Source organism: Etheostoma spectabile, chromosome 12, assembly GCF_008692095.1.
Source record: "Etheostoma spectabile isolate EspeVRDwgs_2016 chromosome 12, UIUC_Espe_1.0, whole genome shotgun sequence".
Taxonomy (NCBI): domain Eukaryota; kingdom Metazoa; phylum Chordata; class Actinopteri; order Perciformes; family Percidae; genus Etheostoma; species Etheostoma spectabile.
In genome coordinates this window covers 7,909,456-7,932,877 of record NC_045744.1, presented here as the reverse complement: position 1 = coordinate 7,932,877, position 23,422 = coordinate 7,909,456, and the positions used below count along the sequence as shown (strand labels likewise).

The following is a 23,422-nucleotide window of genomic DNA, read 5'->3' as shown; positions in this document are numbered from 1 at the left end:
TTTTCCTTATTTCGGCAGAACGAAGCACCGCTCTTTTCCCATGACGCACACAAGTTCTTCTTCACCAGAGCAATCCCTCAGGGTGGGAGAGGAAGGTTTTTCCACATTTCTATGTCCACCTCTCTGGTAAAAATAACTGCAGTATTATCCTTATGATATTTGTGTTGAAGGTTTGGTACAGTGTGCTTAACGTCCCTTTACTTTATTCTAGCCTAACACAAGCACAGACATACTTCAGTCCCTGACCTCTGGAGACTGGGACGTCACCAGCATCTTGGCCTACAATCACAAAAGGAATCTCATGTAAGTGATGTTGATGTATTCATCCAATCCAATCAAATCCACTTTATTTCTATAGCACATTTTACAAACACAAAGTTACCAAAGTGCTGCACAGAAAACTCAAACATACAAAACAATTAATATAAAATATTGTAAAATCAAAATAAGAGTATCGGGTTTAAAAAATAAAAAAATAGATAAAATCAATAAATACTCAAATACAGTAAAACAATAAGAGACATCAGAGAACCACACAACTCACATGGAGTTAAAAGCCAAAGAATAAAAATGTGTCTTTAGACGAGACTTAAATGTGTCTTTAGACGACACTTAAATGTGTCTTTAGACGAGACTTAAATGTGTCTTTAGACGAGACTTAAATGTGTCTTTAGACGAGACTTAAAACACTCAACTGTTGGGGCTGTTTATAACAGCCAGTGTTGTAAAATCATGGCTTTTCTGTTATTTGATGGTAATATTTGGATGTTTTCCAGATACTTTCTAAGCACAGAGGACAACCCCAAACGACGACACTTGTACAGGTCGGATTTTCCCACAAATTATAATTCTGTTTTCGGCAAGTGCTATTTAAGGAATACAATGATACTCACTCAGTGCCATCCCACAGTGCTGACACCATTCCTCCGTTCAACCGCTGCTGCCTGTCTTGTGAGTTCAAGTGCGGCTATGTGGACGTTTCCTTCAGCCCCAGCATGCAGTACTTCTTACTCAACTGTAAAGGTGAGCGTCCTGGACCTTGAATCTCTTGTCAAAACAGTTTTTAGACTGAGAGCACTTTACATCCTAACACTCATGGGAATGAAAGTTGTCTGGGGGAGGCAGAAAGCCACATTCAGTAGAAAGCATAACTAAATTAGTGTTACATGTCAGGTTTAGAGCTTATATCGACCTGGACATTAGCAGATTACCTCAAACCTCTGCTGGATCCCTATAATTAGCCACAGAAATACCTCTGCAGGCCGAGAGTATGTGAGCACTACTGAGCTTCTGGCAGCTGCTGAGCTGTGTGGCTTTCTGTTTTTTTTTTTTTTTTTTTTTTACTATTTGTCATATGGAAATACAGTGGGTGGTTGTTTGCTAGATATTCATTGTGTTCCTTAGAGACACATTGTTTTTTGTGTTGTTTTTTGCTGTTGTGGCTTCAGCACAGGGGCAAAAAATCACAGTTTCTATAGAGGTTGATTTGTTTAGGAAGTTCACCCCAGAGAGAAAAAGTGCCAGTGGCTTTCTTCATTAATTGGATCTTTGGAGAGTAGCTCAATTGTGAAATAATAAGATACTTCCTCATGGGACGGAAGTAGATTATTAACTGAATTTAAGATGAGACAGGGAGATGTTTCTGTTGCAGAGGATTAGCTTTCAGATGCTTGATAACTGGTGTGGTGGCCTTTTCTCAGTGCTTTCTCAAGCAAATTAACTTATATCACTGCATTCCTCTTAACTGATTTTCTCTGAATTGCTTTGTGCAGGTCCAGATATACCGAGTGTGGCTATCTATAGCACAGAGGACAAACAGAGTAAGTCTCGTCTCTGTATTAATGTCCTCCTACTTCACCATTACTGTACTGAATTATATGAATATGTTTTAACTGACTAGATTTGTCGTTAAGAGATTCATCTGTTTAAACTGCTTCACTGCAGAGGTGTTTGACGTGGAGACAAACGAAAGCGCAAACAATACGTACAACAACATGCAGATGCCCAGAGTGGAGTATGAGAACATCACCATAGACGATTACAGTATGTACTCATGTGGAATTAGCAAATACTCTACACAGTTACCAATGTTTACATCTTAATGAAATTACACCCAGTCTTCTTGTATTATACAGTTCCCAGTAACCTCTTCTGTTAACCCTATCTGTTGTAGCTCTGACAATGCAGATTCTGAAGCCAGCTGGATTCATAGCTACAGCCCATTACCCTTTACTGCTGCTGGTGTAAGTATGAATACGTAATAATAATATGATAATAATAATAATCTTTATTTGTAGAGCACTTTTCAAAAAAAGGTTACAAAGGGCTTTAACAAGTGTAAAGATAATAATATCCAAGAGACAATAATACAGAATATGTCTAGCTGTCTTAATTCCAAATTACATCTTTATGAAACCATGCCCAGAATATTATCAACACTTGAATGCAGCTATTACCGTTGAAAAAGTACTACAGCAATTTAGTATGAACTTCTCTAAATTTGGAAAACTCCCAGGAATTGTATTAAACACTGGCAGAATTGTCAAAATGGTTTAATAGCCTGACTTTTAGTCCCTAGCAGGGTTCAAGAGCCAAAAATGCTGGATCCTACATTTCCCACAATGCAACTCAAAAGTGTCAATTTGTTGGGCCTTGGTAAGGCCTTTCAAGCTACTGCCCCCAATTTGCAATGCAGCCTTTCTGTCATTTATTTTTGATTGTTTGGTCTAGAGCCTGACCGATATATATTCAAAAATTGAAATAACAGTCGGGCGGGCTCTAGTTTGGTCTATTGACCTTTAAAAAGTACAATTCCTCAGGGCTCAAGGGGAAGTTGTCACATTTCTTATGTTTTAATGTGTTACATTGTTAATGACTTAAATGACTAAATAGTCACTAAAATAGTTGCCAATTAATTTTATGTCACTCAGTTAATCATTAGTTGTTTCAGCAGCACATTGTGCTATAATATAATAAAAAATACTTAACTAAATACTATTTGTGAAAATCGCTTTGCCAGACCTTTCTAGTATTGAGCTGCCTGGTAAGGTGGTGTTGTACTGGAATACATTTCATTGCAAAGTAATCTGTTGAGTAACTGTCCTTTGTTCTTATTTGTACACATTTCATTTTGATGTTAAACCCTCTATTCGGACGGTTAAATAACAACAAATCTGTCTTCCTCTTATAATATATTATATTATCATTTTAATCTTTGAGAAATTTGTCAGTCCTTAAACTGACCAACACGTGGTTGTGGCTTTTGCACAGGGACGGGACGCCCGGCGGGCAGATGGTGTCGGAGCAGTTCCGAGTGGACTGGGCCACGGTTTTGGTCAGCAGCTTCAGCACTATCGTCATCCGCTTTGACGGCCACGGCAGCGGCTTCCAGGGCACCAACTTTCTCCACAAAGTCAGGAGGAAACTTGGAAGACTAGAGGAGAGGGACCAGCTAGAGGCCCTCAGGTTAGGACTTGTGCTTTCACTGCAAGCATGACAGTAACCAAGGCCTTGGTCTTTGCGTCCCAGAACACTGAAAGTTTGACCAGTTTTCTTTCATTTTTAGGTTCATATCCAAAGAGAATTATATTGATCAGAGTCGAATGGGAGTTTACGGAAAGGTAAGGACAAGACAACACACTCAAAGAGGCTCTTGGGATACAGCAACTGCTTCACATTGACATTATTATGATGAATTATAATTAATTAGACTTCTTGATGTGTTTCTGTGTCCCCCCCCTACCTTTGTTCAGGCCTATGGAGGATATTTAGCCACGTTGCTTCTGAGCTCTGATGAGTTTAACCATCTTAAATGTGGAACAGCAGTCTCCCCCATTACAGATTTCGAGCTCTATGGTATAACTTTCCACATTTTTTTTTTCTATGGATGTGTTAAATAGGTCATGCTCTTGGGACAGTGTCTAAAGGGGCTCAACCTTTCTAACTCAGTTTTTCCTTTTTTTTTAAATGGCAGCATCTGCATTTTCAGAACGATACCTCGGCTCAAAGACAGATTCCCGTGTATATACGGTAAAGCTTTAACGTTTCAGTCTGCTTCTCCAAATAACGCACAAAGATGTTTAGCTACAATGTACAGGGATGGAGTTAAGGGTTATTATTGATGACATATATGCTGGATTTCCCTCTCTCTTTTCTTCAGATGGCAAATTTAGCACACAGAGCAGGTCAACTTCTGCAAAAGCAATACTTGATAATTCACCCAACTGCTGATGGTAACAGACATAGGTTTTATATTTTATTTCTCAATACTGCAGAGATTAAAACACAAACAATTTAACTGTGATCAATCCCTAATGTGTGGTCTCCAAACTTATCTTCTCCGCTACCACAGAGAAGGTTCACTTCCAGCACACGGCCAAATTTATCAATCATTTAATCAGCGAGAAGGCCAATTACACTCTACAGGTGAGTTTCTGGAATCCCTGTTACACCTGAGAAATGGTCCTGTGTGTAACTGGGAGGATTTCATTTGACTGACCCAGACTGCTGAAGCCTCATATTAGATGTGGCTGAACGGGAGATTGCATTTCCGCACAGAACAAGGACTCTGGATTTTGTCTTAATAGCCAAGTTTGTACAGGAGGAACAACAATTCTTATGACATACTATACTATGACTTTTCCATGATATACTATACTATGACTTTTCCATGATATACTATACTATGACTTTTGTATGATATACTGAACTATGACTTTTCCATGATATACTATACTATGACTTTTGTATGATATACTATACTATGACTTTTCCATGATATACTATACTATGACTTTTCCATGATATACTATACTATGACTTTGTATGATATACTATACTATGACTTTTCCATGATATACTATACTATGACTTTTGTATGATATACTGTACTATGACTTTTGTATGATATACTATACTATGACTTTTCCATGATATACTATACTATGACTTTTGTATGATATACTGTACTATGACTTTTGTATGATATACTATACTATGACTTTTCCATGATATACTATACTATGACTTTTGTATGATATACTATACTATGACTTTTCCATGATATACTATACTATGACTTTTGTATGATATACTGTACTATGACTTTTGTATGATACTATACTATGACTTTTCCATGATATACTATACTATGACTTTTTTATTACACACTATGCTATATTTTTTAAGACTTTTTTGGCATACTATGACTTATTATGACTTTTTTACAACACACTATACTATTACTTTTATATGAAATTTTTTTTTGACACACAAACTTTTTTATCATACGATACTCTGATTTCTTTGGCATTCTATTCTATGACTTCCTTTGACATATTAAAAATTAATACTTTGATACGTAATTTGATACTATAACACAATAATTTAGGATTTCTTTATAACTGTTTAATGACATTATTTATAACATACTATACTATGAGTTTTTTAATGAAATTTCTTGGCATACTATACTACGACTTTTTAATTTTGCATGACATACTATACTATTACTACTAAGATACTATATGTTATATATATATTGTTATATATTATGATTTTTATATCACTTTTTATGACATTCTATACTGACATTTATTTTATCACTTACTATACTATAACTTTTCATAATCTTTTTATCACATGCTATACTATGACTTTTATAATATTTTTATCACATGCTATACTATGACTTTTTATAAACGTTTTATCACATACTATACTATGATTTTGTAATGATTTTTATGACACACTATTGATTTTTTAATGATTTTTAATAGAGCCCGACCAATAAAGGATTTTTAAGACCAATACAAATATTTGGTTATTTAAAAATCCAATATGCCGATATTTATCGACCGATATATATTTTTAATAAAAATCCAGAAAAACGTTACAAAACATAGACAGATTTCCCTGACATTAGTTATTTGTTGTAATTCATGAGTTCTCACTAAAATGATTTGATAATAATTTGTTTTATTGTCACAACAGAACAGAGGTACATCAAAATATATTAAAGTTCTTTTTTTTTTGTGAACAATTTTTTCTCTTTTTATTATTTTCCAATCATCAATTCAGTCATGTATCCATCCGACTGCACCGTCGGCAAATAATATATTAAAGTTCTGATAAATAAATTGTGTAAAATACAAACTTAAGATATGAAACTTAAAGACCTTTGAACAAAAAATATCAGTGTTGCCAACAGGGACGTTGTAGAGCGCCCTCTGGTGGACAAACTATACATTGCCAACGCTCACAACATGGTTAACAGTCCATAATTATTTTTTAAATATTCAATTTATCAGAATCATTTATTTGTCATTATAAATGATTCTGATGAATGAATATTTAAATTGTCTATCACAAATGGTGATACCGATAAATCAGGAAATGCTTTGTATCAGGTTCTAATTTTGAAAACACTAGAGTAGTACTTTTTAATTTTTTTGACATACTATGACTTACTTTATGACTTTTTTATGAAATTCTATACTACTACTTTTTATGACATTCTATACTATTACTTTTTATGATTTTGTTATGACCTACTGTACGTAATTTTTCATTATTTAAATGACATCCTATACCATGACGTTTTATAAACTTTTTAGAACATACTATACTATGACTGTTTATGAAAGTGTTATGACATACTGACTTCTTTTGACTTTTTGATGACACACTATGCTATGACCTTTTATGAAATGTTTCGGCATACTGTATTGTGACTTTTTATGATTTTTGTGACATGTTGTACTCAGATTTGTTATGATTTTTTATGAAATACAGTAGGCTACTATACCATTACCTTTTATTAACTTTTTATGACATTTTTTGGCATTCTATACTATAACTTTTTTGTTTTTTTTATCATACTATGACTTTCTTTGACTTTTATGACTTGCTATACTATAACTTTTTAATGATTTTATTGTCATAGTATGACTTATTTATGACATTTTTATGACCTTCTATAAAATGACTTTTTATGACATACTGACTTTGTCATGACTTTTTCATAAGATACTAGGCCGTGCTATGATTTTTTTAAGACCTTTTGGCATACTATGCCTTTTTCGACACAGTATACTATGACATTTTATTAAATCTTTTAGACGTTTTATGACATAGACATTTTTGTAACATACTATACTATAACATACAGTAAATGAATCCATTCTTGGCTATTAATCTACAGATTTACCCAGATGAGGGACACTTCCTACACAGTGACGGGACGCAACAGCATCTAAGCCAATCCTTGGTCAACTTCTTCGAGGTGTGCTTCAGGGTGCCGGAGATACTGACGGATGAGCAGCAGGAAGATGACGAGGACAACAGTTAAACCCACCCCTCCGAGCAGCGAACAGCCACCTATTACAGCACAATATGCAACAGGTCTTTCTAAACCCAGTCAACCCACACCACTTGCTGTCCATCCATTTTAGTTTGACTCTGAAGCACAACACTTGCATGTGCAAAAGGGGCCTCAGCCTACAACCCCTCTCCTCACCTGTGCTGGATGCTGGTCAGAAAGACAAAATAAATCTCAGATGTGAACAGTCACATCTCTTCCTGCTATTAAAATATATGGACTAATACACCCTCTGGTGGACAAATGGAGGATCAACATAACATCCATTGAGTAATGCATCTCCAATCCAAACCAGACATATTAGGCGCTTTGCAGCACAAAATCTCCCCTGTGAAGGTTCATTATGTTGAGATTTAACTTTGGAAAGGCCACCAGTTTCTGATAACCTTGCCAACCAACTTACTGATTATTGTGTTCATGAGAATGATTACTGCTACTTGTTTCTCAGAATTTATCTGTTCAGTGTCGTGTCTGAGTGGATGTCTGGCTGCATCAGTCTGTAGTTGCTTTACAAAACGAAGGCACAATGTTTAACTTGTGTTATGTGTCTATACAGAAATGGTATGAAATCTTATTTTCCTCATAATTCTGAAATGAACACTTCTTTTAGTCACTGTGCCTTACTGTGGGTGAAATGCTAATGATGGGAGCCCACATGACACTGAAAATAAGTAAATATGGATAGGCCTGGTCTGAACTGTGGACTCAAAACAAAAGTTAATTTTCCTCAAATAGTAGCAAGTTATTAGTATAGGAAGTTTAAATTACAAGGTATGGCACTGTTATCTCAAAACATGGAAAGAACTGAATACTAAATCATTGTATGTCTTCTTAAAAGATGGCATTCTACAGAGAAATGTAAAGAGTATTTAGTTTGCAAATACAGTTCTTGATATTTACCTTCCAAACTAGCATACCGGTAAGTTAACTCTACTGAATTTTCATTATTTTGTGAATTACTTTAACTTGTGTTTAATGGCTTGACTCTCTCATGTTCCGTTAGTATTCAGTGGTTTCTAGTCAGCTGATGTACAAAGTGTATAAATTCTTATATTGTTTAAGTCTTTATGTTCTCTGTGAAACTTGTATATAAAGCATTTTGAAATGTATCTGTGGTTGGCTTTAGTCATCATTTTAGTGTGTAAACCAACAAAGTATGTGACTGCTGCCTGTATGCCTTCTTGTGTGCAGTAGCCTACTACAAGTACTGCAGTACAACAGAGGGCTGAAAAGCTTTCCCTGTGGAAGCAAAGGGCTGCATATTTTGTAGTAATGTTACTTTAAAGAAATCTCACTCAAACATACTGAAAAATGTAACGCAGTAATGTCTGCTCAAAAGGGAAAAAGGAATGATAAAGAAATGTATATCTGATAGACCCATTAAACAAAGTGAAAACAGATCTCAATATAAATAAAACAAAATTATCATCAATATAAATTAAACAAAAATAGTGTCAAAAAAGCCACATTACATCTAATTTGATTCAGCGGATTCTATTATGACCTTTCTTTGCTTACATATACTACTGTGATACTTTTCTACAATGTGGTCAAAAAATAAACACACAAGACCATCTGCCATTGACAAAATTTATTTCCAGTGTTTCAGGAGACTGTGCACACACACCTTTAACAATCAGAGGAACACCGCATTGTTACAAACGGTCCAGCTCAATGAAGCGATTCCTCATGCAGGGACCTCTCTTGTCAGAGAAGTACCAAACTGCCCACAACACCCACACTGGCCTCATCATCATCTCACAATACTGTATTTTAATCCTGCAATTTGATGGAAATTTAAAAGTAAAGCAGCTAAAACATGGCATGTATATGTACATTTAAGTTACTTATTTTACAAGGAATATTTAAAATTCAAGTTCTGTTAAAATCAAAAAATGATAAACAGGAAAAAAAAAAAATGTATAAAACATGTATGTATAAAACATGTTAAGACCAGAGTGGAATGCCTAAGGAATGGAAGCTCGGCATTTTGTTACATAACCTGTAGAATGACTGAGAGTCGACAATAAAAATGTCATTCACAGTAACATCTTTGTGTATTCCAACAAAGACAAAATGGCACCCTTAACAATTCATTGAGAGGCACTTTCTATCTTGAAAAAACATTATTTTCTGATTCGAATACCCATTTCTTTTTCGTCCAAAAGTTTTCTTCCTCATTGCAATCTACCGCCAGCCATTGACATGTGTGAACCACAAACACTAAAACCACAGCATAACATTTGCATTAGAGGGATTTTGTTCACTGCTCTTTAACCACATAACTGGGATGAATAAGAACTATGACCATTTGCATAAGTCCAGTGTCTCCTTGTCACCTTTGTACCTTTGGAAAGGCCCCTTTGACAGCAGAAAGCTTGTAGGCCGTCCAAACACAGGCTGTACCAAAAACACAATTCAAGTACACAGAAAAATAGGCATATGTACACTTTAGAGTGAAACACAAGCATCTAAAGCTTTAAGTCAATATTACAGCAAGCATGTCTGTACATTCTTCATTTGGTTACTTAGAGACTCGCTGACTTTGAACATCATAACTTTCTTTACACAAAAATAGTTCCTCTGCAATACTAAAAACTTTACTACTTCCTATTCTTTCTAAATGACAGTTCATCCTTAAAGCCACTAAGCTAAACCTTTAAACAATTTTAACTTGAGTGTCACTGTTCACACTTCCTTGCACAGACTTCACAGGAGCATTGTTTCATGAGCAACAGGTCCTCTCGATCTTCAGCACAACAGGGATTTGTATTAGGAGGGAGGATATCCTCCTGCTACGCCATCCCAAAGTCATTTGTCATTTAAAAAAATAATGAAATAAAAGGGTATAAACACCATTTTTTGTTTCATGCCTTATACATGAGCAAGATCATCGATCCCTGTGTGCAGTAATTATCTTTTCACAAGCAAGCACACCAGTTACAGACACACACTCCAAACAATTTTGTACAACATGCTCATTCACTAACATGGATCACACAACAGACATTATACTGACAGACTCCCAAGTACGTACACATCTCACAGACGAAGAACATACAGAGTCAAACACATTCAACACTTCTTACAGGTACTGATAGAAGCGCGAATGGACCACCTGGGAATTAGTGAGTTTATGTGGGTGAGCGGTGGCCGAAAGGCTCAGATTCTTACTCTGGGGAACATCCCCGTTGAACACTTCAGCTGGACGATGTGGGAGTTCAGAAGAGGACGAGGCTCCGAGGTTCTGGGACATTGCGCTGCACAGCCCCCCCTGTTGTTCAGACAGGTCCACGCTGACTTCTGGATTGCTTGTGCGGTGGCGCTCGCGGGCAATCCAGTCCCTAATTGAAAAGTCCTGAGAGCTGCACTTAGGCTTCAGCTGGTCCACAGCTGACAGCTCCGACCGAGAGCCTGAACCGATGCCAACATGCTGCGACCAGTCTCCCAAAACAGACAGCTCTGCAAAGTCCCTCTGACCGCCCATGGTGTGTCTGCGTCTGATGTTCTTCTTCTTCTTACTGCGGCCCTCCGGGGACCGACTCCTCTGGCTGCCCACACCAAACATGTCATCCACAGACATTCGCAGACGCACCTTCAGTCTGTCAGTGATCTTCAGCTTCCATGCAGGCTCGGCCTTATCTAATTCGCTACGTGACGAGGAGCTGAGGCTGCCTGTGGAGCGACCTTTGACTGACCCCATCACACACGACAGTCTGTTGGAATCTTTATCGCTCCAAGCTCCATCCAGTGAAGACTCGCTGACAGTTTTCTGTTGAGCAGCTTTCTTTCTGGAGAGTGTATCACATTCAATGAGTCTGTGGGAGGGGAGGGGTCGAGGAGCTTCCTGCAGTTCGCGCTGATCAGTTTTTCCGACCGTAAACACCGACAGGTCGCTCTCGCTGTCTGTCTCCATCGGCCTTCCCTCGCTGATGAGCTCACTTCTCTCGTCGTCTGCATCGTCTCCACCCCTGCTTTCCGCCACAGACTGCACTTCAGGACTGAGGGTGCTGTGCTCTACTCCAGTCAGGAACGTCATGGAGGAAGTGGTGGAGTAGTCAGAGGTGATGGAGCAAACCTCCGCTCCCAACCCGCTGGGGCCAGCCTCCGGACCCAAAGCCGGAGTCCTGCCTCGCCTCACTCTGGGTACTGACGCTTGGGAACTGGTGCTGTTCATCGTACCGAGGTCGGACACTGTGTCGTCGTAGTTGGAAGGCGGGTCTGACAGAGAGGACTGGTGAGTCATCTGCATGCGGTAGCTGAGGTTCGGGGAATGGGGGGGTGAGGTGTATGGGGAGCCACTTTGAAGGGTGGAGGAAATGTGTTCTGGAGGCAGGGGGGTAAAGGGCTTTGCCAGGCTGCTGGAGAGATTCTGCTTCCTGTTTGTTTTGTCAAGCTGCTCCTCAGAGCTGTTCCTGTGCTCGTCTTTCTCACTAGTTTCATCCGTTTCCCCCTCCTCCTCAGTCCGGCTGTCCGGGGGCCACAGGGGCTGCTGCTGGGTCTCCTCCGGGAGCTCCTTCTTGGGGAACACAGCGTCCAGGTCGTCGTCTGAACTGCTGGGATGACCTTTGTCCTTGGGCTTCTTACGTTTGCGGCTGGCAAAGAAGGAGGAGCGCAGCATCTCTTTGCTACACTGATCCTTCCCTGACCCCCACAAGCCCTGTTGATACAGAACCAAGACTCGTCAAAACCAGACTGAAGAATATAAAAACACTAAACAAGAAGGAATGAATGATTTATGTTACAAAACAAAATAAGAGGACTTTACCTTTGATTTGGAGGAGTCACTACATGCTGAATCTGTATCAAAGAGAAGAGAGTCATTACTAAGAGTCTGCCAACCCTTGCTTAAAACAGTCAACAAGATAAAGAAAGAGAAAAGGCAGATTAAGAATTTGTTTTAGAGGGAAACTGACAGATATGAGTATAATGAGAGCAGCTGAATGAAAGCAGACAACACATTTTCGGCTCAGAGAGAAAGACAGGAGAACGAGTAACCACACTAAGCAGTATATGGATAAGTGGATCAAGCAGCAGAAGAGGCCTGAGATGAAGGGTGAGAGGAAACAAAGTCAAAACCCAGAAGTAAACCAAGACACAAAAAGCAGCTCATGCTCATGTATCGATGGAACGACGGCACATCACGGACAAACACGTCAGTCACAGAGCATCACATGTAGCCACCAACCAGCTGTAGGCATTCTTTCCCAACTTAGACATCACAGAGGAGAGAGAGTGATGAGTTTGCTCTGACTTAATGGGCCTGAGCTGAACAGATCAGTGAGTGTATGTCGTGGTTGATACAGATGGCGCAGGCAAGCCTTAGAATAACCTTAATATAAGAAAGATTGCTCTTACTCCAAGCTAGATTAACTCCTGCAGGGGGCCTTTAACATGTCATATAACCTGTCATCCTCAACAACATAAAAGGCAAAGAGTACACAAAGGTTTCTTGTCTCACTTTGCAAAAGCAGAAAAAAACGCAAACTGCAGCTAACAAAGATAAACAGACTAATAGCCCTTTTCGACCAAATAGTTACAGGAACCATGGAGCCACAAGAAACTCAGAAGGTGAAAGTGCCTTTCATTTTCATTGCATCTGAAAAACCCAGAAGATTAGGCAGATTCAGTCCTTGATGGATATAAATAACGCTGTAGGGAAGTTTTACCACTAATAGTTCCAGGGTCATCAGACAGCACTACTCCTGGAACACAAACCTTTTTTTGACACTAAAAACTACAACAAAGTAACACAATTTAGTCACTGTATCCTCTGGTCAAAAGTTCCTGGGCTCCTGAAAGAATTCCTACGGTGGAATCGGGCTATTAATGATCCAATTTAGGTTTAGGCTGTGTGTGTCAGGGTTGGATAGTGGAACAATGTGAGGGGTGAGGAGTATGTGGGAATAATTGTTTGTACTTGAATGAAGGCAAATATTTTGAAACAAAAGGCATCACAGACAACAAATCAAACAAAAAGACACAAGAGGCGGCACCTGAAACTAAAAACTACCTTTTGCGGCAAACAGCACTATATCTACATGCTTGGAGTCCCATCCACTGCTATATGACTGCATGTGTGCCTCTGCATCAACAAGTCAATACGTATTTATTGGTTGTATGTGTGCGTTTGAGTGAAAACGCGTGTGTGCTGGGGAACATCCAGCTCAGTCCCACCACTACGACCCCACCCTCAGACATCATGACAGATTATGCCACATGACCGGGAGAGAACCTGAGGTTGACCGTACCATGCTACTTGTCCTTGCGATCAGCTTTAGAGACAAGAGACAGCAGAAGGGCTTTCAGAGAAAGTACAGCAGCATTGCTCTGTATCCCTCAATTTAGGGTATTGGTTTAAATATGAGACGTGCACACCACAGGAAAAATGACAAACATCGACTTCTCTTTCTTTCTTTTTTATCTTTTTTCCTCCTTTCGCCCAAATTTAAAAGAGCTGCGGGTTTCTGCAGACTAGGCAGCTACACTGGGCACAACACTCGTCCTTCTTCCTACAGTCCCAGCTGTCCATCACTGACATAACAGAGTCCATCAGTGACATCATCGAGTGATAGACGCCGCCCACTTGGCCTGTGTCAAGATTGGGTAATGTGTGAGTGCTGGACAGGAATGGTGGAGAAAAACACACTACACACAGAAGGGCAGAGGTCAGAAGGGTTAAAACTTCCATCTTTTCTTTATTTTTCTTTGTTAGATTTTCTTTGGGAAAGAACATGCCGGGATTATGTGAGAGACGAGGAGGAGGGGAAGAAAAGAACTGAAAGAAAAGGAGTCGCCTCAACACAGGTAAAGCACAGGGAGAAAAAATGACTTGAGCAAGAGAAAATAAAGAGTAAAGAAATGAAATGAACGAAAATAAAATTTGGACAATTTATCGCTTTGGGCCAAAAAATGTGAATACCAAAACAAAAACTAAGACTTTTATCAAAAAACAAAATGAATAATAAAAAAGGCTCAACAAACTGCAAGGTATTTTTTTTTCAATGGTTAAACCACGAACTGTATTAATTGAAAATGTATTGAAAAAGCGTGCTTTAACGGAAACAAAAGGAATTTGGCAGACTTTTTTGTTGTTGCTCAAAACACTTAAAATTATGGAAAATAGGCATGATGTTTATTACTTTAGCATTAACAATTGACACAATGATAACATTTCCAACAACTCTACTGCACAAATATTTTAAACTTTTCTACTTTAATAATATGACTGAAATGTATTATTGCTGCCCTAATAATATATTTGCTGCGGCGATGCTGGAGTGCTTCTCCTAAGAGATAACCCTCTCAGACTTACCTGAAACTTCGCCCGGTGAAGCTGCAGTCCGTCCAATGTTGGAGAGCAGGTGGTCGATATTGGGCACAGGCTGAGACTGCACTGTGCTTTCCTGCTCAGCTGTGGTCTGCAGCCGCACATGGAGGGAATGTGCACAGTTTATAAAAAGAACAGAAGAGAAAGCCGAGAGAAGATAAGTTACTGAACACAACATATCATTGGGGGAAAAAGAAAGATAACCACAAAAAAAAAGATATGCATTTTATCTAAAGCTGCATTAATTCATTGAATTAACTCTGTTCTGGTCTCTACCAATATAGTCATTTGAGCCATTTCTCATATTGATTAGTGCAGCTTTAAATACCTATATGTATAAAATAAACAGCACCAAGAGTATTGTTATCTATGATATGAATGACAAACAAACAACAAAAGGAAGAAGAAAAAGAATTGCCACATACAACAGGGTCCTCATCACCGTCATCAGTGAAGAACCAGTCGTATTGCTGGATGAGGTTCTCAACTATCTTGCACTGATCGGGCATGTGATTAACCATATTGGTCATGTTGTCCTCAGAGGTTCTGACCAGCGTAGGACCAAACACAATTGCCAGGTTACGAGGCTCCATCTAAACAGATAAGGGGAGGATAAATCAGGTTTAATGTAATAATCCTCAAAAGGACACTGGATTTGCAAAGGATTGGAGGGTGTTACCTAACGACATTAACACTGACAGATCTTGTTAACCGCCTTACCTTGTTCTTTTCACAGTTGTCAGAAACCTTCTTGAGGTGAGCACAAAGGAATTTTAGAGTTTCAAAGTGATGATCAGGTAATTCTTGTATCTGCAAGAATTGACAAAAAAATTAAAGAGTTTCAGGATTAATGGTATGCTTAAATATAATGCTATTCAAATGAACTTGTCTCACATTCGAAATTTCACTCACCAGCCTTTTCAGCTCCTTTAATCTTTCAACTGAGTCTTCCGTTCTGTTGGCTTCAATAAAATCAGCATACTTTTCTGTGAATAGAGGAAAACTTCTCTTAGAATGGCAAAAGGAAAAGTCGCACAGAAAATCCGGAATTACTGGGTCGTGACTTTCAGTGTATTTACAAGATCTCACCATTCGTAAACAGAGGTTCTGGAAGTTTTCGGAAAAAAGACTTAAGTAAACTACTGATGACGTTGAGGTCCCGCCATTTCTGCAGAAAAGTAGCAAGAAAGCATTGTGTCAGAGCTTACAGTACAACTCTGTCACTGCTAAGAGATGTCAGTAAAGTGGCACACTATATTATTCAAGCCGGCTGTCAGTCACTCACGTCTTCGTGGACGTCAATGTCAGTCATGCCTTTGCTGTTGAGCTCCTCCTGCATGCTGGAGATTGCAGCATTGTTCCCAGGCACTCTGTAGATTCCTGTGTACTCCAGACCTCTATCCTCCACCACATTACAGCACACCTCCACGATCAAAGGAACAAACTGCACAACAGGGAAACATTAGATACAACATATTACTGATAACTGCATGTTGAATCTGAACAATTTTCTGAACAAAAATTTACAAACTGTTTGGACAAGCACAGATGTGATGTGGATGCAGTTATGTCATACACATCAGTGTTTCCAACAGCCAGCCAAAGTGAGCTACCCTAGCAAGAATTAGTGACCGCTCTATATTTTATGTGTATGGAAGCAATATGCCATTTACATCATTTGAATACTAAACTACTGAAGCTTTTTCTCTCATATATATAAAGAGAGACTGAGACTCACCCTGTTAGTCTGTGCAGCTGGACAGTCATCCAGCCGCACCCCAAACGTGACCCCAGCTGGAGTCTTTTTTTCAAAGGGCTTCCTCATAATCCCTGCAATGCCAATTTTCCAAGCAGCTCTGTCCCTTGGTGGACTGGAGTCATCTAAACACAAATAAATGCACATAAATTAGACATGTGAGATTAAAAATGCCCTTGAAGCACACTAAATGAAGCTGGTGCCTTTACCTCTCAGCGCCCTCCGATCCTCTCCTGTTCTGGGCGAATGTGGGCTGTGGGTCTTGCCGTCTGTTTTACCTCCCAGGAAGGCTTGTTTGATACTGAGGGATTGGCGTGAGCTTTTAGGGGAGGGTTCAGATCTGCTGCTGGGCGTACTAATTGCAAAAAAAAAACAAATAACACCATTAGATTGGCAAATAACTATAATGGGTAGATATTTGCTTGAGTACTATGATTGAGCCCCAGGGGGCAATGTGGAGTCCTGCATACCTCATCATGTTGTATTCTTTGATCTTTCGACTGATCAAATCCTGACTTGTTACAGCAGCATTCTGTAATGTCAGCAGAAATACATAAAGGATAGTAATTAAATAAAGTTAAAACTTAAAAACTGAAGTTTCTTCTACATTAATTGCAGGCTGATTTCGATTTTATTTCTAAAATAACCTACCAATTGTTAATTACTTGATATTTCTTGTAAATCCAACAAAATAATTTCCTAAAGTGGGCCTTTAAAAGGCATTGGTGCATAAATGCAAATCTATATAAAAATGTCGGTTCAGAGAGGCAAATAACTGACAGAAGTGGCACAAAATGACAGAAGTGACACATGTTTGCCCTTTGAGCCAGCAATGTACTGAACCTAAGAGAATAAAAAAGAATAAAAAAAAAAAACACGATAAAGAGAAAATGAAATTTATAATGCCTGATGTTAAGACTGCAGTCTGATTACAGACATTATCAGTGAGAGAGAGAGAGAGAGAGAGAGAGAGAGAGAGGAGGGGGGGGGGGGGGGGGGAGCGAGAGTGAGAGAGACGTACTTTCTAATGTTGTAATAGTGGGTTTTACAGGCAGCTTTTTTCTTCCACTATTGCTCTGCAAAAGTGAACTCAGAGTCAACTTTAGATAACGGGCGGGGGATCTTCTATGCTAATTTAAAAACTAAAGTCAGACTTATTTGTCATGCTGGATGCTGCTCTGCACTTGCGTATCGATATCACCACACACTTTTTACCTCAACGAGAAATCGCGTCACGTTTAATCTTGCACATCTCTACTATTGACTATAGAGTGACGCGATTTACAAAAGGAGTTTATTTATAAAAGGCACCGTTTAGCCTATTTCAATCTAAAACTCTGAAAAATTAAACTGATCCAGACCAGACTACGTGTGTAGCATAAGTTGCCATGTGATCTAGCCAATTTAAAAGAGCCACCTTAGTGTCATCAAGAACTCCGGCATTAGGCTATACCGCTTTGTGGTACACCCCTCAGGTGATAGTAATCTTGATTTTGCCTAAACACACCTCTTCATCTGGGTTGCTGTTTTCCTGAATGACTCTGATCCAAGACAACATGTCATCCCTCCCTTCTGCCTGGAACAAATACTCGCAGTCTGAAGTGGTGAGTCGCAGCACATTCTTGCGTCTTGTGTCACTATAGGAGATGTCAATCAGACAGGCCTTAATGCTTATTTGCAGTGGGACCTCGTCAGATGGCGTGGAAGCATTAGATAGTGCATCCTTCCTGTCTTTGTAGAGGGTTAGGCTGTGACCTTGTAAAACAGCATACATAGGCTTCCATGATCTCATTCCTCCACCAACACGCTACAGAGATGTGGAGACAAGAGAGAAATACTTACACATCAAAAGACTAGTGATATTTAAGGTTTAAAATGAAGGTATAATTTTACAGGCATACCTTATTTTTATCTGTACTAAATTGCCTAAAACTGAGCAACCCTTCTTTGGAAGAATTGGCAAAGATATCCAAAGAAGAATCCCTTCGAGATCCAGAATCCCCAGAGGATTTATGTCCGTCCAAAGCCTGCAAATGTGAATGTGAAAGAAATTTCTGGCATTACTAGAGGATTGTAGAGTGTGACATGAAACACGGGGAGATTGAGAGAGGAAGATGACATGCAACAAGATCTCTAGGCAAATCAAACTGGGGATGCACTTTTACATGGTCACCAGGACATGCCGATATCAAAAGGAAGCCAGAGAAAGTAAATTGAGAGAGCATCAAAGCATGTCTAAAAAAAAAAAAACACTAAATAAAAACTGTCAAGACACACTTCACACACTGTGTAGGGAAATTAAAGAAATATTTTTTAATTTATGAGACAAGTGTGTTGTATTATAGAAAGCACTGCGAGCATTACAAGCACTAAGTTCCATATTTTTAAGAATAAATCAAATGTTGTATAATGACATAAAAAAAGTCTTGCATGTTGTGAGCAATCCTATAGCTCCTCACCTTCCTCAGGCCCCTGAGACCTGGCATATTCTTACTAGAAGATCTCCTAAAGAAGTGGAAAATCAGAGACAACGTCAGACAGATCCATAACCGAATACAAATGAGAAAATACTAAAGCATTGACCTATTCTTAGAATGCACTCACCTTCTATCCTCCTCCTGGTAGTTATCCAGACCTTCATCGTAGGATTTGGACCGCTCTGTTTTGCTGGCTGAATCCGACTCCAGCAAAGCACTTCTCAGGGACTCTATACAGTGATGAAAAATATTATGTTAATAGTTAAAGAGGGTAACATTAAGCTCTTAGAGAAGGCTTAATTTTTTAGCCATAGTCAAATATTAAAGTAAAAAGTTTAAACAGTAAAACCACGATGGGTTTAAACCCAACCAACCCAATGCCATTTACCTTGGTCGTGTGACAGCTGACGACGAATGGGAGGGCATAGTGAGCCTGGACTGGAAGGACCTGTAGTTATAGATGGTGCAACAGATATCACAGCTGAGGGTGGAATAGGAGCGGCCTCCCGGTCGACACTGGGGCTGATTGGCTCATCTATGATGACAACACAAAAGATTCTGTGTGAGCACAGAGATGAACGGAAATATATCTTTTGTCACATATTGAACTACATTATGTATCTGGCTAAGAATGCAAACCTGCTGAATATTCATGTTTAACATGAGTATCAAAGACAACTTCATCAGCTATCATCTGTGGGATTTGGGCAACAATTTAAAACAGTCTTTCTTACTCCTATGGCTTACATGCCAAACCACAGCTGAGAATCGGAACAGATCATCTTCTGACATGTTTCCTGAGGGAAAATGAAGATCTTAGCGCTTGAGTACCGCCCACTCCTGGCACTTCAAGCTTAAAACAGCTCAGAGTAAAAAGCTGCTCTCTGCAGCCAAGGGGCTTTTGGAGCTAAATTTAAAAAGAAACTGTCCTAGTTCCAGCCTGTACCCAACTTTGAAACGGGGCAAAAGAAAAAGGATGTCACCATCTCCCCATCAAGGACCGTTAGCTTAACTTTAAATGTTACAACTCTCTCCAAAATAAGATGAACAATCTCTTCCGATATAGTGTCCATACAGCAAAGTCCATAACAAACCCAAAGGAGCTTAACTTTTGCATATGAGGCACAAATGAATCAGCAAAATCATGAAACGCCTTTTTCCAAAAGACCCTCACTCACGGCTACTAAAAGAGGTATCAAAAAGTGCATCCAAAATTAAACTGAATCGCTATAAAATTAATTCAAATGAACAAGGAACAATTTTCATCAAATTCCAGTCATTGCGATCTAAAGAAGATAAAAGAAAATCTAAAAGAAGATGCCTGTAGATTAACTAAATAAAATAATGGAATAGGCTTTTGGACAAATTACCTCACAAGACTTAGGCCTGGACCAGTGGGCTTTCAAATAAGCCCTTAATGGAGGCCAAGAGGCTTACACAATCAGGGCACTGTTCTCCTGGGCTGGGGCACCAGTCCCAGAATGGTGATGTTGCGACATCATCACAGTCAATGGCTGCTTTGTCGGCACCTGCACCTGGCCAACCAACATTACATGGACCACTAAAGGAACAGCAGAAACACTGTTGGTAAGCCAAAGGTGTAGTGACTTCAGCTTACTGAACTTTGTATTGAAAGTATTTCTCCAGCCAACTCCTATTTAAATAAATGGGGGTAGACAAAATATTTAAAAAACAACTCTTAGTATAATGCAGTAGGGACCACAAGCAGGGCTGAAACGATTCCTCGAGTAACTCAAAATAATTTGATTACTAAAAATCCTTCATGCCTCAAAGCTTGGTTTAATTCATGTCTCCAACGTTGTATTGCTCAGTGTTTCCGCACGGAGGATTATTACTGTGGCACACCAGCTTACGCTGTTTGCGATACATGCCATGCTATGAAGACTGATTACAAAATTAAGAAAGAGTGTAAGGGGCTAAGAGAAGAGACAGGCTGGAGAAAACAACAAAGACTCCGAAGTTTGGAATCAGTTTAAACGTAATTAAAACAAAAACTCTGTACAGTGGGTCTTCTGCAAAAATGAACTAGCTTACCACAAAAATAGCACGACATCAATGCTTCAGCTTCTCAACAGAAAGTCTAACTTATTCATCCATTCCAAGAAGCAGACCCGACAAAAGTAAATCCGAATGAAACTACAACTACCAAAATCAAGAAAACCTGGTGGTGACCACAATTTAATCTAAAGATCTGACTTGTTGACTATCCCTTCGGAAAAACAGCTGATTGTTGTGCACCACTCTCACTCTCTTTTTACAGAGAAACAGTTGATCAAGGATCTACTAGCATAAGTGTAACAGATGTGTGTGACATTGTAATCAAATATATAAATGAAAATAGGTTGAGTATAACTAATATTAACATATATGCCTATTTACAGATAAGTCTCAAGTTGAAACTTGTAGTTCTAATAGTTAAGTTGCACAAGTTAAGGTCATGTTTATGTATGTTTGATTTGTTCTTTAGTTTGAGGTTGTTATTGTATTTCAGAAAATGTTTTCTGTAAAAACAAATGCAATATGGCACTTAAATGCACTTAATGTTTAGTTTGAGCTGATATTGTAAGCAAAGTAGGCAATAGAAAATGTTGCTTTTTCCAAAAATTAAACCAAACTATTGTTTATTATTGCTCTTCAATTAGGGCTGCACAATTAATCGAATTTTAATCGCGATCACGATTTGGACTTCCCACGATCAAATTTGCGTGATCGAGCGATTATTTTTTATAAAGCGTCATTTCATAGAACGCTCCGGGTTTTTTGCAAAGCCCATCTCCCGCTCCATAAAGCCGTCTGCTCATGAACCAGTCAGAGTAGTTCACTGCACCCCGTGCAGCTAAGTTTCTAGATGTAGACAGTCACAGAGGACAGAGTAGCGTGAGGAAAACTCATGGGAAAACTCAACAGATAGCAGTCGGTAATACGTCAGTCTCAAGGTTTACCAGTTTACCATTAAACGCAACACTTTGTCCCATTTGTTGTTTTTCAGACAACAGCAGTGACCAGTGCTAGTCAGCGTCTGTTAGCTGTTAGCTAGTAGCGTCTGTTAGCAGTTAGCTCTTCTAGGACGCACCGGTGCTAATGTCCTCGCATCCGCTGCAATGCTGTTTATATGGATACGGTTTAATTTTGCGTTACATGACCCATTTCGTCTGTAAAGCCGTGCCTGTGTTGGATCTTTCTACGCTCTCTCGTCCTACTCTCTCTCCTCTACTCTCCGCGCCCCGCCACACAGCGGCCGCCGGTCCACACTTCTGATATATGTCTACAGTTTTAATTTTCATTAACACAGCTGTATATTGTTAAGTATGAGGGGGCAAACCTGTATTTGTACCAGTGTTTCCGGGTAACTGTTATCGCGGCCGCTACGGCGAAGAACACAGAAGAAGTTTTTGAATGAAACTAACTTCAGTTGGTAGAGTAACAGCGTGAGACGGAGCTGCTGGACCGTAGCCTGGACCATGGCCAGAATATCATAGTTCATAAAAATGCAGCACAGTGAAGATACAGACGTTTAATACACACGACGTGTGTATCCGCCGTTCGACCTGTGCTGGACCCGTTCATAATGAGTCAGCCGTCTCTCTGTGAGTAGCGTCCATCACACTCCCTCTCGCAGTTATAAATAGCCTATGTGACAATAAAATTTGTTTTGGTTAAAATCAACAAATAATCGTGAGAATAATCGCGATCAAAATTTTGATCAAAATAATCGCGATTATCATTTTGGCCATAATCGTGCAGCCCTATCTTCAATCAAACAAAAGTATTTCGTATCCGATTAATCAGTGGAATAATCGGTAGAATACTTAATTACTAAAGTAATTGATAGCTGCAGCCCTAACCAAGTACCATTTTGCAACATATGTTAGGTATATTTTTCAACTGCTTTAAAAAGACCCAAATTTAACACAAACTCACTCCTCTCCTATGGGTCTATCTAAAACCTTGCAGTGGTGTTGCTGCCTGTGACCTTGTTCCTCCGTGCAGTATACTTGCAAGTGAAAAAAATCTTTCCTCCCAAAATATACGTATATCAGCCATCCACAACAGTTTATTTAAGTTAAAACCACCAAAGACATGCTGACTTGGTCAATTCCATTTAAAAAGGTAAATCTGTCTAAAGTTTCTTTTCATTATCAGGTTCTCTAAAGAACCAGCCTAAACATACAGAAGTAACACCAAGACCTGAAACAAATACATCAGAAATTAACTGGGAATAACAGGATATCCACAATCACAGAGTACTCACATTTTCATTTTACTACATTTAAATCATTTTCAAATCTGACAGAAGATTTCATAAAGGTCATCCATCTGCACACTCCGTCTTACCTCCAGCAATGTTACTATAGTAACAAGGCACACCAATAAACATGCTGAGAGTTCCTATGAAATATGTATTTTTACTCACTGCTGAAATGATTACCACAGATTTTCTAAAAAACAAGACTGAATAC

The 23,422-nt window shown here is 39.0% G+C and overlaps 2 protein-coding genes across 11 annotated transcripts in view; one reads left to right on the top strand and one right to left on the bottom strand.

The window, feature by feature from the left end:
- LOC116699450 (dipeptidyl aminopeptidase-like protein 6) overlaps positions 1–8,487 on the top strand; it is a 93,775-nt gene extending 85,288 nt beyond the window's left edge. For 4 of the 5 annotated variants that reach the window (XM_032532025.1, XM_032532026.1, XM_032532023.1 and 1 more), the window contains 14 exons: positions 19–126; positions 212–303; positions 777–824; positions 911–1,023; positions 1,773–1,820; positions 1,945–2,043; positions 2,174–2,243; positions 3,271–3,465; positions 3,566–3,620; positions 3,753–3,855; positions 3,974–4,029; positions 4,160–4,232; positions 4,352–4,425; positions 7,202–8,487. In XM_032532025.1, coding sequence (XP_032387916.1) covers positions 19–126; positions 212–303; positions 777–824; positions 911–1,023; positions 1,773–1,820; positions 1,945–2,043; positions 2,174–2,243; positions 3,271–3,465; positions 3,566–3,620; positions 3,753–3,855; positions 3,974–4,029; positions 4,160–4,232; positions 4,352–4,425; positions 7,202–7,348 — 1,281 coding nt within the window. In that variant the 3' untranslated portion in view covers positions 7,349–8,487. The remainder of the gene's footprint in view (positions 1–18; positions 127–211; positions 304–776; positions 825–910; positions 1,024–1,772; positions 1,821–1,944; positions 2,044–2,173; positions 2,244–3,270; positions 3,466–3,565; positions 3,621–3,752; positions 3,856–3,973; positions 4,030–4,159; positions 4,233–4,351; positions 4,426–7,201) is intronic. The other variant, XM_032532027.1, reaches the window with a different exon arrangement.
- Positions 8,488–8,954: 467 nt separating this feature from the next.
- arhgap21b (Rho GTPase activating protein 21b) overlaps positions 8,955–23,422 on the bottom strand; it is a 44,781-nt gene continuing 30,313 nt past the window's right edge. For all 6 annotated transcript variants that reach the window (XM_032532019.1, XM_032532020.1, XM_032532017.1 and 3 more), the window contains 16 exons: positions 19,330–19,476; positions 19,069–19,171; positions 18,924–18,969; positions 18,366–18,491; positions 17,972–18,271; positions 16,935–16,996; positions 16,674–16,819; positions 16,447–16,589; positions 15,994–16,152; positions 15,798–15,876; positions 15,621–15,694; positions 15,429–15,518; positions 15,134–15,301; positions 14,694–14,799; positions 12,147–12,178; positions 8,955–12,038 (listed from right to left, as the gene is read on the bottom strand). In XM_032532019.1, coding sequence (XP_032387910.1) covers positions 10,464–12,038; positions 12,147–12,178; positions 14,694–14,799; positions 15,134–15,301; positions 15,429–15,518; positions 15,621–15,694; positions 15,798–15,876; positions 15,994–16,152; positions 16,447–16,589; positions 16,674–16,819; positions 16,935–16,996; positions 17,972–18,271; positions 18,366–18,491; positions 18,924–18,969; positions 19,069–19,171; positions 19,330–19,476 — 3,356 coding nt within the window. In that variant the 3' untranslated portion in view covers positions 8,955–10,463. The remainder of the gene's footprint in view (positions 12,039–12,146; positions 12,179–14,693; positions 14,800–15,133; positions 15,302–15,428; positions 15,519–15,620; positions 15,695–15,797; positions 15,877–15,993; positions 16,153–16,446; positions 16,590–16,673; positions 16,820–16,934; positions 16,997–17,971; positions 18,272–18,365; positions 18,492–18,923; positions 18,970–19,068; positions 19,172–19,329; positions 19,477–23,422) is intronic.